Here is an 18,441-nt window from a genome sequence, read left to right as displayed (position 1 = left end):
TTCCCTACAGCACCTGTACGATGCCCTTCTTAAGTAGCCTTCTACACTGACCATGTTTTTGGTTCAGATGTCATCTCAGTAATTACCAGACCCATCTCTTAAGAGAGCTTTCAAGTTTGTTTTCCTCAGACCTGAGCTTTACAACCAAGAAAATACCAGCCTCAAAGCAAACCACCAGTAATTACCAACATGGCAAATCAGAAGAAAACCACGCAGGTAAGGAAAATCTCTCTGCTCATAGCTTCTTCATGCCATAAAGGATGTGCCCCACAGAGAAACCTCAGTACACCTCATCAGGACAACCAGGGCTGGGACCAGAACAAAAGGAACAGTCACTTTTGCAGCTACATTAAGTGACAGTTGATCTCAATGCAAAACCAGTTCTCAGCCAAAAGGAGCACTTTTAGTGCTCCAGCTAGAGATTTTTATTCACCTGACACAGAGCCTTTACCCTGAGATCTTAAGAACCAGCCACACTGTAGCAGAACAGAAAGTTCTCCATTTTCCAAAGGTCTGATTTCAAAGCAGGAGGCTTTCATAACAAGCTAATATTCCAAGAGGTACAATCAATGCTCACTTACTTTTACTCAGGACGACTAAAGAACAGGGAAGCAGTTTAAGTATCTCCTCAAGAAGCTTACATTTCCCATCTATCACCATCATCATAACTTTTTAAATGGACATGAGATAAGCTTCTCTAGTCTCTATGCCAGAGTTTCACAGGGCACTGCTGAGCTTCGTTAGCATCACAAAATTTGTCAGGTGCTACTCCTGGTTCTCCTCTCAAGGTAGCACATGCAGTACTACGAAGAATGAACAAGTTTGGAAGTAGTACTCCCACATCCAGGTTAATAACGTGCCCTACGGTGAGAGCACAGCTAAAGCTGCAGCCTCAGGCCAGGCTTACGGTATCGAGTTTGGCAGAGGTTGTCACCTGAGCACACTGTCCAAATGGGCATCACAACTGACACCTGAGACACGGGGTGCTACCCTGCTCAAAGAGTCATCCTGAAACTTCCTCCCACAAAATAACCGGTTTCCATTTCCTGTTCAGTTACACCTCTACTAGGAAGCATTCCCAAAAACACAACAGTATGACAGTCAATGAATGCTCCTGACTGGATCATCTCTGGCTTAAGCACTGCAATAGCTGTTCCCAGCTGACACCTATCCACTGAGTAGTCTCTGCTTCCTTCCAACTCTAATCCTTACCACAGAATCCTTCCAAGCAGAAGGAGGAATAAATAAGGACTTTCTCAAGCTGTAGAAAGGTAAGCTGCCACTCTCTGTCACCACAGTAGTATTTCGGTGTCCATCTTAAGATAAAAACAGGCTATAAGCTAGCCTTTTCAAACAGGGGAAACAGCAGCTTTTTCAGAAGACTTTGGTGATTTACTTCTCCCCAGCTCTGAAATCAGGCTAGAGAATTACAGTTCTTTACCCAAGTTCAGAAAACAGTTTGTCTGCTTTGGTTCAAAGAGAAAAAAAAAGTCAGTCCTGTTCTACTAAAGTGGTGATGACTGATAGACAACCATTTAACCAACACTTTCAGAAGGACATGATGAAGATTAGAAAATGTTCACCCCACTATGGCGAGTTACAAAAGTCAAAAGGAACAGCTTATAGAGAAAAAGCCCCAAATCTATAGGTTTTGGTCGGAGACATACTTTTAGACTCAGATCTGCAATGTCTTATTCCCTGCTACCTTCCTCAGGATGACAGATCAACCAGTGACTGTCAGCCTCACCTACAGCTCCTCTCACTTAATGTTGCAAGGCTTCCATGAAGCTTCTTCTCCCAGCAGGCACTTGAGAAAAACTAGGTATAGAAGTACTTGAGGTTGTTCTCTTGACCAATTAGTCATACTTCCTCTTGCAATTAGACTCACACTTCCTGCCGGCATGGACTAGGTTCTCAAGATTCTCTTGAGAGTCACTTTGCCATGCACATTAATGGCAGTAGTGATTTCAGCTATAGTATTCTGAGCAGCCAGAGGGTGTGCACCTCGTGCTTGCTTAAAACAAGGAAAATTTGGTATGTAATTAAAGTGAGTTTTCCTTCGTCATACATATGCTGGTCTAGAAGCAACAAAAAAACCACAACAAGCCAACCTAGATATTTTATTGTCCCTAGGTGAAAACAGCTCTTTTGATGCCTCATTCGAATTCAGGAAGTCATATAAAGGTGTGGTGAAGTGTCAAATCAGAGAGAAGCACTTGACATAGAACACTGAAATACAGGCCACAAGGGAAGAAAAAGTTCCCAGAACCTGCCCTGGAATACCTGTTTATAAACGCTACTTTAAGTATTATGTGAATCACATGCTGCCCAAGGTCCACAGAAAGATAACTGTGCTCAAGTGGAGTTGGGAAAAAAAAAATAAAGTATCAGCTCTTCCAGTAGAGACATCGAAGCAAAAACAAAGTTACTGGTTACAGACAATATTTACAGTGAAGCTAAACAAGGCTCTTAGTATTCCTGTTTATGAAGTTCTCCATTACCTCAAACACGCCAGAGGTACCACTGGGGTTCTGTTGGGGTAAGTGACCTTGCCCTCAACACACTAACATGCAGAAACATTCCCCTCTTCCTACAACAGGGAAGAGATCATACAACATGCTTCACCGTGTATTTGTTAAGTTTTGTAGCTTTTTGTGGTATTTTACCTGGCTCTTTAGATAATCCTTATCAGCACAAATAATCTACACTGTTTACTCATTACACAACTCATTTCCAAAAGCCACAAAGTTTTCATGGGAAACCTTGACACTGTCTCCACTCTAGTATTACACCACAACTGTCTTCTCAGCAGTTTGTGGAGTAACTGCTCCATCTTGTAAAGAGAGCTAGGAAGTTATTTGCTCCTTCCAAGGAAACAACAGCCAAACGCTAAAATTCCTTATGTGACATTTCTGCTCACAAGAGCCTTCAAACATGAAGCTCTGCTTATTAGAGGTTTACACACCACGAAATTAATACTTCATGCAAATACAACAGGAACACAGAGAGCTCTGTACTTGACTAGGCTGAAACTGGCCTGCTGGGATGACCCCCCTGGGCTGCTCTACCAATACACACAAGGAAACGATGGAAGGCGAGCAGGGAAGCTTGCTGAAGTGACCTTGCAAGTCACACCTTATTATATTTGGAAAAAAAGTTCAAATAAGGAGGTTAAATTCCCATTAATGAGGTATACCCATAGCAGAAAGGTCCAACATACAGTTACTGCTAATTCTGTCTGTACTACTGACACTATCTTAACAGAACACTCTTGTAGTAGCCATGAACATCATTTCTCCTCAGAAGTAAAAGAAGCTAAATGGCAGCACCTCATGAAACAGGCTCTGAGGCAGCCCATATCTAGGCTTAACTATCCTTTTATTGACAAGGGGCATCCAACAACAGACTCTTCCAGTGTACTCTTCCAGTAGGGGTATTCAACTGTAACATGCACTGCGATGACTACACATCTCCAAACACTGCCATCAAAGTTAAGAGAACCTGAGGAGATGAACAACTCACCCATTCAAGCAAAACAAGCTAGAATAATCCTCTTATTTGGGCTGAAAATGCTGAACAAGAAAGCTCACTCATCAGCCACCCATTTGATGCAACACACAGCAGAACGCTATTTAAAAGGCTATATAAAACTGTCCATATCTTCTTGAACAGGAGATGGAAAAACTAGACTGTTTTAGTGGTGTGACTAATTGCTACTTATGCTTAGGGAAGCTTTTTCATTTAGAACAACTGCACCGATCCAACAATGTTAACGCCAAATCAAACCAGGTATCACAACTGATGGAAGTATTTCTTTAAAGGCTTGACTATTCAAATTGATCTCGAGCAGGAAAAACATAAAGATACAGCTAGGACAACAGAAGAACAGAAAATAGCTCACCTTCTTGTCTCTGGTCCTCACTTCCCCATAGAAATCTAGGGCTTCTTGGGCCTTTAAAAACTTGCCTCGATGCAACAAATATGCACATATCATTACACCAGTTCGTCCCTTTCCAGCTTTACAGTGGATTGCTGCAACATGATTGTCATCTTCACTTAGCCATTGGTCAAGATCTTCACAAAAAGGTTTGATAAGCTCTAGCTGTGGTGGGTTATGGTCTTCAAAAGGGTACTGTGCAACTGCAACAAGAAGTAATTTATCAACATCTCAGAACAAAACTACAGCAAGCTCACCTAGACAGGTCAACTCTGTGACAAATATGCAAACCCAGTAATTTTGGAAGTAACCCTGTTCTTACATATCTGTATGTAAATGTTTTTATTCCAATTATTATTCAGCAATGTACCACATATTAGATGATTGCAGACGTTTCTCTAGTAATAGCAAGCATCCTGCTACATAAAGTGACAGCTTCACACCACTACTGAAATGAGTGGCACAGACTGTATGGCACGATTTTTTTTAGAACTCAAGAGTGAATTGGCATAAAGAATAACCTTGTGAAAACCCATTACTCTAAGAGTAATTAGAATACCTACTGAGAGACAAAAGGGCCAGATCTCAATCACTGATCAGACAACAAGAATTTTGCTGAAAAAATTCTGAGCACAGTTGGATGTATGGTGGGAACAAACTCTCAGAATTTGCTCAAAGGGGTTCTGAAACTAAAAAATGGTAATCAAAAGCAAGTCTTATGTAAGGCACTTGCAATACTTATGGTCAATACTTAAAGCACCTAACAAAGTTGTCTTTTTTCTTATATGGACATAAACATGCCCACAAACACTGTTTTCCATCTAGAGACGGAAAGAATTTCAAGAGAGCAGGCTGGAAATGAAAGAAAACTCAAGAGAGCAAAAAAAATAAGCAATAAGCAGAGAAAGGACCCAGACCTATAACAGCTCAGGTAAGATGACAACAACGCCATGCTGACTGGCACAATCACACAGAACACTTTAGAACTGCACCTCAGTTCTCCACCAAGAGACTTGAGATCTTATAAATACAACTCTGGTACACTTAAAAATTCACAGCTAGAAACACCATTTCCTTTTCTGGTCTAAAAATGAGTACATTTCATTTTTTGGCAAGTGTTTGGATTCTTTTTGTAAGCACTACTCTCTTGTCACACACACAAGGCTCCTTTTGATGAATCCCCAAGGGCTTAAGGAGCAGAAGCACGGGATGAAGTTATGGAACTGCTGAACTACCGCAGCACAAGTCCGGAGCCTTTTGCAGGGATCCGCAAGGACAGTTTATTGTTTGCTTACAGTACAGACTGCCCACTTCACCTCCCAGCAGACCAAACAGGGAAACCTGATAAAGTGACTAATCTTTGCTAAAGAAGCAGCAAAGGTTAACAAGCATAAACACACACACTAATAAATTCCTCCACACAGAAGATCCAAAGACTCTTCAAATGACTGTTTTATTTATAGAGATGTCATTTTTTGCAGGAGAATGTAAATGAAAGAAGAAATTTATTTAGAAACACCTCAGAAAAGCTGCTAAGAGATGCTGCAAATTTCCTCTACAATTTCCAGTCTATCTTAATTATATCCAGTAGGGTTCCTGTGAAAAAGAGAGACTCAAGTAGTCCTGAAAAATCTCAAGTAGTACCAGCATGCTGAAGGTGCTCTCCAAGATTTGGGACTAAAGGCAAACCTTGAGGTATTTTCTTCAAAATGGAACGAGGTGCCCTGTGACCATGCAGAGGGACTAAGGGCCAGAAAGCAACCTTAGGAAACATTAGCTGCACGATCTTGAGCAGGTCCTTGAGAGGGTGCAGATCCTCCACGGATTTTGGTTCCTAACACTGGACCACATAGCAAGAAGAATGGTTCTGATAACTCTCTCCAAGCTCCTAGAAACGTCATGGAAATCCCACAGGATATAGAGATTAAAAACAAATAAAAAGCAAAGTCTTTGGCAAGGCAAAAGGCAATCTGCAGCATGGAAGTCTTTAGAAAATGCAACAGCCTTAGAAAGAAAGCTATCATCCATGTAAGACGAAGAGCTTTTGATGTTTGGTTCTGAGTTTGATGCAAGAGCATCCAAGTTGAATAATCAACTACTATGGTGTTTCATGCTAAGTGTACAACTAAGAAATTCCCTTTGAAACTAATTCACTTCAGAAGATTCTGAAAATATCCATGTATCTAATTTGAATTTGATTTTTAAAAATATCCTTATATCCACTCAAAATCTAGATCAGCTATAACAAAAGAATTCTTCACTGTGATGATGGTGAGACACTGGAACAGGCTGCCCAGGGAAACTGAGAATGCTAAATCACTGGAAGTGTTAAAGCCAGGTAGGATGGGACTTAAAGCAACATGGTTTAGTTGGAGGTGTCCTTGCCCATGGCAGAGGGGTTGGGATGAAATGACCTTAAAGGTCCCTTCCAACCCATACCACTATGATTCTCTAATTTTAGAGTAGAACTGTTGAACCTCTGTTAAGGAAAGTCCTAAGTCACCAATTTGGTTATCTAAGGTAGCTAATTTGAGGACAAATAGAAAAGTGCAACACGCAGTGCCCTACAACAGTGTGGTCTTACACAGAGGAGCTGTGAAAGGTGCTGTCACAAGCAACATTTTGGGCTGAGATTGAGAGTGAAGGGTTCTGAGCACCCCATAATAAAAATCAAATTCAAGCATATGTTCTGGACACATTAGAAGCACATTCTTCTCATTTATGCCTCTTCTCCTCTTACCCAAAGTTTTGCTCAAGCAGATCTTAAAATACTTTTTTTTCCCCTGTAGATTTCAGGACACTGTCATTCAACATCGTAAGAGCAAATCAAAAGTAAAGGTGACTTCAGCATGACAATTTCAGTCTTTCTATATTCAGACACTGAAGCAGACGATTACATTTTGGTCACGGTCTAAACATTCTCTTTATAACTAGAAGGATGGTTTAAAATAATAATTTTAAAAAAAAAGTTGAGCCCTTGCTATGATCTAATATTAGAGCCAATAAGGCAAAAATTTATTCATCTGCCACAATTACATACATGCAAGTATTCTCTATCTACCCAGTCATTCTGAAGCACTGCATGAAGAAGAACCACAACCTCTACTACTGCAGGCAGAGATGTCCCTCTGCACAAAGAATAAAGGTAAACCTGTACTTATTCATTACCTAGAGAGTTAATGCTGACAACACAGGTGTATCAGTTTCTATTCACCAAGGGTCTGATCAAAAGGAGACCCTAAAAGTTTCCCTTAAAAGGTCCTGGTAGTTCTGCAGTGTCTAAGAACCAACTCATCTCAAAGAGGCATCACATGGGAATCAATTTTTACGGTTTTGGTTTGTTTCTTTTTTTTAAAGCAACCTAAGGTTTGTTCCAGATTTTCAAAAGTTTTTTTAGATTAATAGCAACAGTGGTTTAAGCATTCTATTTTAAGTGATGCTTCTGCATAAGAAGTAGACTTCTCTAAGCTTCACATATAAACTTTGCAGTAAGTTTGCACACTAAATTGAGCAAAAACTTCTATATTACCCATTCTGCAAAAATTTTTGCAAGAGTAGACTTCCGACTGCCTTATTAGATCTTGACCTAGTTAACTGCCAGGAACACGGGTTTTTGAAAGCTTCAAGAATATTGCAAGTTTCCCGAATGACTCAAAGGAATCTGACATCATTCCTTCTGCCCGAATCTGCATTACTATTCATCAGCTCCTCCTTTTTATCTTCCTTCAGAAGCACTGAACTTGAAAGAGAAGAGCACATACTAGGCAGTAAAAACATACCTCTGCAGTTAAATTTGGCGGTGTCATAATGTCTTTCAGCACATCTGAAAAAGAAAAACAGACAAAAGTTCAAGAGAAGTCTCTGAGGCACTCTCAACATCTGTCACACCTTGGAACATGTACATCAACATATGGGAAAATTATGTATACCCATCACCTTTATGATTTAAAATTATAGCTGGAGGTGACAAAAAATGTTTTGTTGCAGATATATAATGTCGCTCACTAAAATGTCAGTTATTTTACTGAAAAATTATTACTTACCTATGGTAATTGTAGTCCAGCAGTGTTTTAGTCAGCGTGACTCTCAATGGAGACATTCATGCAAGTAATGCCAATACATTATTATTTTTAACAGCTCCATCCTCTAGAGCAGCTTTATTCTTCCAAACAAAGAGTACATGGCTGTGACCTTTATCCAATTGACTCTGAACTCAAAACACATCAAGGTGCCTCAGCAGCACCATGGGTGCTAGGGGTGATGGGGATCACAAGGACATTTCAAGGCCCCTCCGCTGGTGCAACCTAAGCAAGCATTCCTCCTCCAGTTACAGGACCACAAAACCACCATCACAGGCAACTGAAAGCACTAGTAAATATTGTAATGAGGATCACTTGTATCAAGCAGAGATTGTGATACTGCTCTTCACCTTGGCCTTTGTTCTTGAAATAAGGTGAACTCAAAAAAAAAAAAAAAAAAACCAAAAGGCCAGTCAGCCAGTTTTCCCATCACAGATCCTGGAAGATGGTACATTTCTGAAGGTGCTGGAGTTTTCTCATGACCTATCTCACCACTCTGTAAGCTAGATTAGGTGCTGGAGGAAAGAAAACAAGAAGCGGATGCCCTCTACAATTTTCCTTGGAGTTGCTCTCTGCAGACAGAACGATGTCCCCCTACACAATGCAAGTGAAAATGCAGTTCAGAAAGGAAAATGAGAGCAAGCCTGCTTCGAAACAACAGGACTCCAGGTTGAAACACAATAATTGGGAATCATTTCAATAGAGAAAACACATCTAGATCTTGTGTTCTGATTATAAGGTGTACTTTTTATAGGGTTCAAATACCCACGGCAGTTTCAGGACTGGTGTGTACTTATCTCTCCCTAATAGGTATGTTATGACTGCAGCCTTTGAAGCCGTATGGAGCTTAGCTGACACTTCCATACACACCAACTCTGAGGCTCTCACTTGTATGACTGCTGCGTGTAACTGGAGCCTCGCACGTGCTGCACTGAGCTTTGTCCACGAGACGTACATCAGGGACAGTGGCAGGTCTGCTGGGGTTGCACACACACTCAGCGCTTCCCTTTCTCTGAATTCCAGAGCCTTCTCAGCTCTAGCCTCTGCTAGGGAAAAGTCTGGCAGTTGTTTTTTTTTTTTTTTTTACAGCTCTGATTACACTGCTGGCACTTTCTCTGGGTCAGAAGTGATATGGCGCAGGTTAAGCTGGCAGATGGGACTCGAAAACCCATTATCTGCACTCCAGCCTTTGAGAAGAAAGGTTAGACGTGGTACGTACACCCGAGATGGAGCCACCACGCCTGGAGCAGCTATCAGCCGTGCTGGGCAAAGCCTGTTACAAGCTAGTCAGCATCTGAACTTTGGAAGCTGAGCCCTGCCAGGAAGCAAAGCAGTTAACAAAAAGCATCTTTTTCCAAGAGTTTCATTCTTCCTTCAAAGAAACGTCCACTTCAAAAGGGTAGTAAGAAAGTCTTCAAAACATTCAAAAAAAGCCAGCACGTATGGGCAAAAAAGCCTTCAAATTTTTAAGTTTGAAAGAGTATCAAGCAGATCACCATATGGGACAAAAATAGCGCTGCTGATACCAAGGACAGAAACTGAACCCAGAATACTGCCATGTCACTCTTCGTGCTCTCTTCTGGGACCTAGACCTAAGAAGTAAAGAGCTCCAGACACAGTCATACAAAATACACTCCCATTTCATGACCCAAAACACAGGTGATATGTAAACCTGGGCATTTTTTTTTGGGTGTGGAGAGTGTGTTGGCATGGCTCTTGTAACCCTCCGTATGATTAAAGCAAGCCAAATCATAAGTATTGCCAGTCAGGCACCTTTCTGATCATAACCATGGTCCCACTGATGGCAGAACTATGAGCTACCAAAAAGATAGCAGACTATGCCAAAGTCCATCCCCATGGACACAGAAGTACAGAAAGCATAAAATCCACACTGCTCATTACAGCTCCTTCCTTTAACTATCTGCCTGTAGGATAGTTAAAAGAAAGCTGCTGGAGAGGATGGGAGAATATTACAATAGGGGAGGTAACAATCTGGCAGTATGTGAAGTTAGGAGATCAAAGTTGAAGAACACGTTAAAATGAAGAATACTGAAGTAACAGCAAAGGGTTAAAGAAACGTGAGAAACCCACTACAACCAAGAAAAAAGGGACACTGATTGCTCAAACATTCACTGGGAAGTTAAAAGCCAAGATGTAAAAGGATTAGACATTACTGACATCATTTAAGCATCAGTTCAGAAGAATCTCTCTGAATCCTTTGAAATCAACCTGCTCAATATACACTATCAACTGCATATAACTGCTACCTTAAGGGAACTCAAACCCCCACGACAATGTTTGAAATAATTCTGAACACAATCACGTAATTCCTCTGAACTCCCACCTCCTTCTTTTAAACACAGCTAATAGGTTAATTATTTACAAAGGATCTGCTTAATCTAAAGAGATGCTGTTCTCCAAAATACCTGAAGGCTGCAATTTCTTCCCATCTCATGACCAAACATTGCAACAATTCACCTAATGGCATCTCTGTACTTAACATGTGTATTAATTTTGCCTGCGTAAAGATAAAGAGATAACGTGGCCTCCCAAGCCACAGATACACAGTTTAAAAGCTATATGCTTTCCAAGCTGTGCAGTAATTGCTTGAAACTTAACTGATCCATGTTTTGTGAAAGAAGAAAACCCACGCACTTTAAAAGCGTGTTTTATCCTGCAGAAGTTTGCATCTGAGGCTGAATATAGTCATTTTAATAAGTTTCACTTGCAGCTGTTTTGAAGCTAGCAACAAGGAAAATCAATGGAAGGGGATTTGCACCAAAAACTGAAAGGTTACCATTTTTAAATAAAAACTTGAAGACAAAAACATTTGGCACACCTGGACAAGTTCTTTCTGTGTTTGAAAACCCGTGTATCAGCAACATTAATGTCAAAAGCATTTGTCCTGCCACAGCTCTTCTCACTTAAAAACACTGAAATTGTTCCTGTGTAGGGTTCAGGGATTGGTTTTTGCTTTTTTCTGAGGTAAAATGTGGTTGCTCACATACGGCAAAGTGGAAACTTTTCAAGTACCACCTCCCTGAGCAGCTACTTCCTAAGATGCACAGAAATCTTTCTAAACTCTTACTTTGTGACCCAGCCTAGAATTTTATGCACAGCAACCTCATGTTTTCACCTGTCACTTCCCAAGCCAATTTGAAATGAGAAGGTCGCTGTCAGGTGGCTCAGCAAACCCTGACCCTGTGAGCAACACCAGAAACACACTTCACAGAACCCGGCAGCTGAGCTCAGCCCCATGAAGCAGGAGGAAATTAAGTTCTATCTGTCCTGTTCTGCCTTGCTCCCCAAAACTGAGCAGAAGCTGTCTTCAAGGGGGTCTAATAAAACCACAGAAGTCAGATTTCACATGATACTGATCTGTAGTGCTGAGCTCCGAAAGACCTTAAAGGAAGTCATCCAGAAAGCCACCTGCTCCAGGAGCTGCACCTACACATAGAAGAAGCTATCAGCTATTCTAGGAGGCACTGTCCTTTGCACCCAGAAGTGCCACTAAGACAGCATTTATTAAAAGGCTGACATTCTGGAGAGCTTCTAAGCTGGAGAGAAGAATTTTGTTACTGAACTGTATGAAAGGTGTCCAATGAGGTGTTTTTTTTTTTTTTTAAGCATGTTCTATTTACATATCTTTTTCTGTCCCATTGTAGCCCAGGCTTTACAGACTTCAATAACCAGTACAGAATTTCTCAGCTTCTAGTATCGTTTTGCTCGAACACTAAAAAACAGAACTGCTTAACGCATAATTCGTCAACTAATTCAGAGGCATACTTAAATACTTATTTTTAATGACTGACAAATTACAATGTAATGCATTGGCTAGGTTTCCATACTACAATAATTCTTCTGTGAATTGGAGATATCAGAAACACTCATTTAAAAAAATAAAATAAAGCCTCAAAAGCTCTGAGAATCAATAAATCTTCCACTTAGATTTCTGGGAAAAAAAAATGAAGGGTAGGAAAACCATGACCTACTTTTCAACATCAGCTGACAGCACCAAATCATTTCTACAAATGAAATTAGCCTAAGCTAACACATGAAGATGATCCAGGAACAACAACAATAAAAAAATTCTTTCTGTATCAAGACCAGCTTTCTGCATAAGTAAATTTTCAGAGTAAAACATTACACTTAAAAAAAGTGAGAAACCATTACACTACCAACTGCTGCAAGCTCAATAAACAGGGACAGTCAAGAAGAGTGAGGAAGCAAACAACCTGGGTACCAATACAGGAAAAAAAAAAAACAGGAAAATATTCATTTGGTGATTTTTTTCACTGTGGACACTAATACATTAACAGAAAGCCTGCTGTGAATTACTTTTCACTTTTTAATCACATGGTACAAGCTCCAGATGGGCTAGATGCCAAGTCATTTAAAAGCGTTCAAGTAATATGAATACACACCAGCATTTCATTTAACCTCACTCAGCTCCACTAAATGAAGTAACAGTGCTCTCAATCAGCCTTAATTGTTTTAAGAAATGTGCAAAACATCTCTAGCTCTGCTTCAGTATAGAAACAAGCCACTTTAACTTGTAAGTGAAAGAACTCATTTTTAGAACTTATTATTTTGGAAAATACATCTATAAGAGCATACTTACAGATTGTATATCTTGTAATGGTTTTTATGCTTTGAATCCAAAAACCTTAAGTAGGAAAAAAAAAAATAAGGACATATTAATGTACACTGTAATAATGTTGACCTTAATTTGCAGCATCATTAAAGCACTGCCCAGCATGTATAGTTCTCCATCCCAAGCCCCAGGTGACCCTTCAGTGCCTCAAAGTCAAGGATGAAGAGTGTTGCAAACCTCGCTCTCACAAATCATCCAGTGGTATGAGTAGGACTACTTGTGCAACTGAGGAAACCAAGGTCTGACCTGCAACTGAAATATTCATTGTATAGACAAATCAGTGCCAATTTCTAAGCTACCTGCACGTAAATACATAAAGCTGAGGAAGGGTTGTTCATTTTTAAAGTAGGAAGCACTGATGACATAAGGTATCTGCACATGCTTCCAATTTAATCACCTATGCAAAATATTTTGCCACAGTGCTATTTCCAGTGGAAAAAAAAGCAGTTAACTTTTATATTCCAGTTAGAACAGCCAGAATCATTGATGTGAACACCATTTTTTTAAAAATGGCCATTATTTGCAACTGAAGTCTGAGGGCAGTGCCCAGTGATATTCTAGGTTCAGAAAAGACGAGGAAGACTGCTACGGGTTTTTTCCACACTCATTTCATTTTCATGCTCACTTTGTAACAAAAACTTCCCATACAAGCCTGGGAGAGCCAAGCTGCAAACATGATTCATCAAATTTGCCGCGATTATATATGATGTGTCACCTGGCAATGTTCAAGAAGAAATAACATACAAATGTTTACACTTAACATCATCAACAGTGTGTATCTGCACATCAGCCAGAAGGAATTTAATTAGCCATGACAGAACATGCTGTTCAAATTGAAAAGAAACACTAGCTGTTAAAATCCTGGAAAGCTCAAGCAAAAACAAGCTCTGGTTATCAGTCATAATATTCCAGAAGAACCTAGAAGAACTCTGTGGTTAAACTGATGCGTTAAAATAAGAACAGATGTGAATGCTCCTCGTGCAGCATTGAGCATGAGAATCCAATTTCAGAGGCACAAACCCTCCCCGACTCCCACTGGCACCCCTGTTGGCAGGCTTGGAGAGGTGAAGGAAGATGGTGGATATGGTGGGTTGCTTCAGGAGATGTCCCCACTTGTTTAAAACACAGTGGAGAGCAAGGAGAGCAGACTCTGCTTCTGCCAGTAGCATCCACAAAGCTGAGCGTAAGTTCTCACACAAATATTTTTCTAAGGGTATTTTTCTAAGGTATTTTTCCACCCAAAACCCTTCAAAAAGCTCCAGTTGTAGGAGACGAGACAACCAACAGTCCATGCTGGACTTCTCACACAGCATTATTTGGCATCACATTTGTCACGACACCAGCTACTCACTGGCATATCCGGAGCTCAAACACATTGAATTTCTGCATAAAAAGCTCTCAGAAAAACGTTCCACACTAAAAAGATGACAGGAGCAGATGAGGACCTGCTGACTGCAACCTGCAGAACGCTGCATGACCCCATTTTGTGCACTACTCTCATTTAAACAAACACAGCACTACCTGAGCAGCCAGTTTCCTATAGTGACTTAACTTCCATCTCTCTGTATCTTAATCTGGTTGAGGATACTTTTAGGTGACCACTACTCCTTTCTATGATTGTTTATGGACAACTTAATTATACAGTCACTTCCTTTCAGAAGTCTGATTTACACAGATCTACACACTTAATCAATAAATATATTTCCCTTCACAGAATCACAGTCATTTGGTTGGAAAAGACCTTGAAGACCATCAAGTCCAAACGGTAACCCAGTACTTCCAGGGCACCACTAAACCATGTCCCTCAGCACCACATCTACACAGCTTTTAAATCCCTCCAAGGATGGGGACTCCACCACTGCCCTGGGCAGCCTGGGCCAGGCCTTAACAACCCTTTTGGGGAAGACACTTTTCGTCAGCTCCAACGTAAGCCACCACTGGTGCAACTTGAGGCTGTTTCCCCTTTTCCTGTCACTTGTTACTTGGGAGAAGAGACTGGCACCTACCTCCCCACCCTTCCTTTCAGGAAGCTGTCAAGAGCCAGAAGGTGTCCCTGATCCTCCTTTTCTCCAGGCTCAACACCCCAGGTCCCTCAGCCGCTCCTCACAAGACTTGTGCTCTAGACCCTTCATGAAGAAGCAACTGAAACCAATGCTGTGAATGGAAGCGGGCCTTCAAAGACTACTGCCAATTATTTATTTGGATTATTCCCATGTAATCTGTTCCAAGCCTTTGCCCTTATCTTACGATTTCCAAAGACGGAGTCCATCAGGGACCACATATTTCACACGGCAGATACAATGCACACATCAGCTTCAGGAAAAGGTGGCTCTGACTGCTGGTAAACTTCACTAGATAGTTTGAGTGACAACCCTCAACTGTCCCAAAAGCACAGCAAAATCTTGTCGTTGTTTGCACACTGTGTGCAATGATACTATTAGAAAACACATCTCTGTTAACAATTCTAGCAGAGGTGGAAATGCTCTGCAAGGGTATTTACCAATTGCTATGCTGAATCTCAGCTCTGGAAAAGTGACTTCTCACTACCAGAGCAAGTTCATTTCTGCAGGCCTGGTCAAATCCAGCCGGACATTCTCAGAGCTTTTTGTAGATAGGGAGCCTCACCAGCAGGGTTAAACACACAGAACAGAAACCCCCTGATCTCCTCCAAAGGCAAGTGCAGCTGCACGGGAAGTCACTGCCTCCAGACGCCCGACTCTCAGGTGAGGGTCACGATTCCTCCCTCCCAGTTTGGGAACCAAGGAGCTGTCTCCACTCATTTCTGCACAAATCTGGATGCAAACAATTATCAGCAAAATTCTACCAGTGCTAATTCTGCCTGCCAGCGATTACAAGAAACTGTAGCATCTCAAACCTATGAGCCGCACTCAAAACATTAAAAAAAAAAAAAATTTAAAATCAGAAATTGGAATCCTAAACACAGTGACATTTAGCAGTTTCTGCCAGTTATTTCATTGAATCATAGAGTCATTAAGGTTGGAGAAGACCTCAAGATCACCAAGTCCAACAGTCAACCCAACAGTATCATGACCAGTAAACCATGTCATGATGTACCACCTCTATACATTTTTTCAACACCTCAGGGATGGGGACTCCACCACCTCCCTGGGCAGCCTGCTCCAATGCCTCACCACTTGCAGGAAAGAAATTTTTCCAAATACCAAATTGAAACCTCCCCTGATACAACTTCAGCCCATTGCCTCTCATCCTATCACTAGTTCCTTGGGAGAAGAGATCAACACCAACCTCACTCCAACCTCCTTTCAGGAAGTTGGAGAGTGCTAGGTCTCCCCTCAGCCTTCTCTTCTTCAGACTAAAAAATTCTAGGTCCCTCAATCTCTCCTCACAAGAGATGTTTCCCAGACCCCTTCTCTGGACCTGATCCAGCACCTCGAAGTCTTCCTTATACTGTGGTGCCCAAAACTGAACCCAGGACTTAAGCTGTGGCCTCCCCAATGCCTAGTCCAGGGGCACGATCCCTGCCCTACTCCTGTTTGACACACTCTCTTTGATACACACCATGATGCTGGAGGCCTTCTTAACCACCTGGGCACACTGCTGGCTCATGCTGAGCCAGAAGTCCACCAACAGCAACCCCTGGTCCTTTCCTGCCAGGCAGCCTTCCTGCCACTCTTCCAAGCCTGGAGCGTTGCCTGGGGTTGTTGTGACCCAAGTGCAGGGCCTGGCACTCGACCTCATACAGCTGACCTCAGCCCATCGATCCAGCCTGGCCAGATCCCTCTGCAGAGCCTCACAATCCTCAAGCAGATCAATACTCCCAGCAGTTTGGTGTCACCTGCAAACTCAATGAGGGTGCACTCATCTCCCGCATCCATTCATTTGAATCATCCATTGAGTCCCTTCATCCATTGATGGAGATATTAAAGAAGACTGGCCCCAAAACAAGGACCCAGGGAACACTGCTCGTGACCGGCCACCAACTGGCTTTAACTCCATTCACCAACTTTGTTTTTAACACAACCTCTCACGCTACATTTTCCAGGTAGAGTGGTAACAAATGGCAACAATGCTCATAAAGCTCTAAGTACACCTTCTGTGGTTGTATGCAGCAGTTTAGAGTAGGTAACTTGATTTGATGTTAAATATTACAACCTGTAGGGTTTTTTATAAGATGTGCCATAAAGCACCACTAGCAGTAATGAATTTTCGCTGATTTTTCTTCTCACCCACAATTACTGAACACAGATACAAAACACTTTATCTGAAGTCACCTATATTTACTACTTTTAATAAAAATTAAATTATCAAGCACTTCATTTATTGACTGAAGGATACTGGCAAATATATTACAAAATGCCACCTGTTAAATGAGGAAACAACACTGAGCAGAGGCATGGATGAGATCTTTGTAAAAGCTAAGAAACTCCTTTTACTCTAACAGTTTACTGAAATCAATTTTTCACACCGAAAAGCAGATTCCATGCATTTGAGATCAACTCAGAGCAGCAGCCTGACCCAAGATCCTTGAAAATATCACTTCCGTTGTTCCCAACATTTTTCAAGAAAGCTAATATGGCAACATCTACGAGATGCAAAACATTGCTATGAGTCAGAACACACATCCTTCCCTCAGAAGAAAATAAATGCAGAAAAGAATACTTAAGAATTAAGGAAAAGAAAAATAAAGCCTTACCTTACTACGTCATCGATGTTGTTCCGGTATACTCCTTCAAGTCTCTCCGCAGGAAAACCCATAGCAATTATGTTTGGATAAATATCTGATTATGTGAGTTATGGAAACATTTGTAAAGCAGGTGAAATTTCTAAAATAACATTAAATGGACACAAATCAAATGTTTAACTGCATCAAAGCCAGCACAATGACTCCAACTCCCATACACAAACAATTCCATTTTATATATGCAGTAATAAGGGATCTCTTCCAAAAGTAGTGAGAAAAAAAGTTGAGGAATAAAAAAAGAGGTAAACTTGATAACAGAGTACTTTGAGCACAGCCACTGTAACAGAAATCTCCGTACACCTCTGAGAACTTAACAGCAGTCTACACTTCTGGTCAGCAGACAATAAACTTGGAACACTAAGGGAATCCGCAAGAAGAGTCTAGAGATCAACTTCTACAGAATCATTAAGGTTGGAAAAGACCTCAAGATCATCAAGTTCAACAGTCAACCCAACACTACCATGACCACTAAACCATGTCCCCAGGTACCATGTCTAAAATTTCTTCTTCAACTCCATATTTTTTTGAACTCCTTCAGGGATGGTGACTCCACCACCACCCTGGGCAGCCTGCTCCAATGCCTCACCGCTCTTTCAAGAAAAAAATTCTTCTGAATACCCAATTAAAACCTCTCCTGGTGCAACTTCACCCAGTGCCTCTTGTCCTATCGCTGGTTACCTGGGAGAAGAGACCAATACCAACCTCACTCCAACCTCCTTTCAGGAAGCTGGAGAGAGCTAGGTTTCCCCTCAGCCTTCTCTTCTTCAGACTAAAAAAAAACCCCAGGTCCCTCAACAGCTCCTCATAAGACATGGTCCCCAGGCCCCTCATCAGCTTCACTGCCCTTCTCTGGACCTGCTTCAGCACCTCAAGGTCTTCCTCAATGTTCCTCCATGATCCCTGCCCTACTCCTGTCGGACCCACTAGTTTTGATGCTGCTGGCCTTCTTGGCCACCTGGGCACACTGCTGGCTCATGCTGAGCCAGCTGTCCACCAGCAGCATCCCCAGGTCCTCTTCTGCCAGACAGCTTTCCTGACACTCCTTCCC

General features: G+C 41.5%; 1 protein-coding gene across 1 annotated transcript in view; it reads right to left on the bottom strand.

The window, feature by feature from the left end:
- PTEN (phosphatase and tensin homolog) overlaps positions 1-17,424 on the bottom strand; it is a 30,552-nt gene extending 13,128 nt beyond the window's left edge. Inside the window, exons 1-4 of the mRNA XM_008949823.1 lie at positions 17,346-17,424; positions 12,638-12,682; positions 7,717-7,760; positions 3,902-4,140 (exon numbers count right to left, since the gene is read on the bottom strand). Coding sequence (XP_008948071.1) covers positions 3,902-4,140; positions 7,717-7,760; positions 12,638-12,682; positions 17,346-17,407 — 390 coding nt within the window. The 5' untranslated portion in view covers positions 17,408-17,424. The remainder of the gene's footprint in view (positions 1-3,901; positions 4,141-7,716; positions 7,761-12,637; positions 12,683-17,345) is intronic.
- Between the last annotated feature and the right edge of the window lie 1,017 nt (positions 17,425-18,441).

The sequence above is a fragment of the Merops nubicus genome, unplaced genomic scaffold (genome assembly GCF_000691845.1).
Source record: "Merops nubicus isolate BGI_N331 unplaced genomic scaffold, ASM69184v1 scaffold5771, whole genome shotgun sequence".
NCBI classification, from domain to species: domain Eukaryota; kingdom Metazoa; phylum Chordata; class Aves; order Coraciiformes; family Meropidae; genus Merops; species Merops nubicus.
This window is presented reverse-complemented; position numbering and strand designations above follow the sequence as displayed.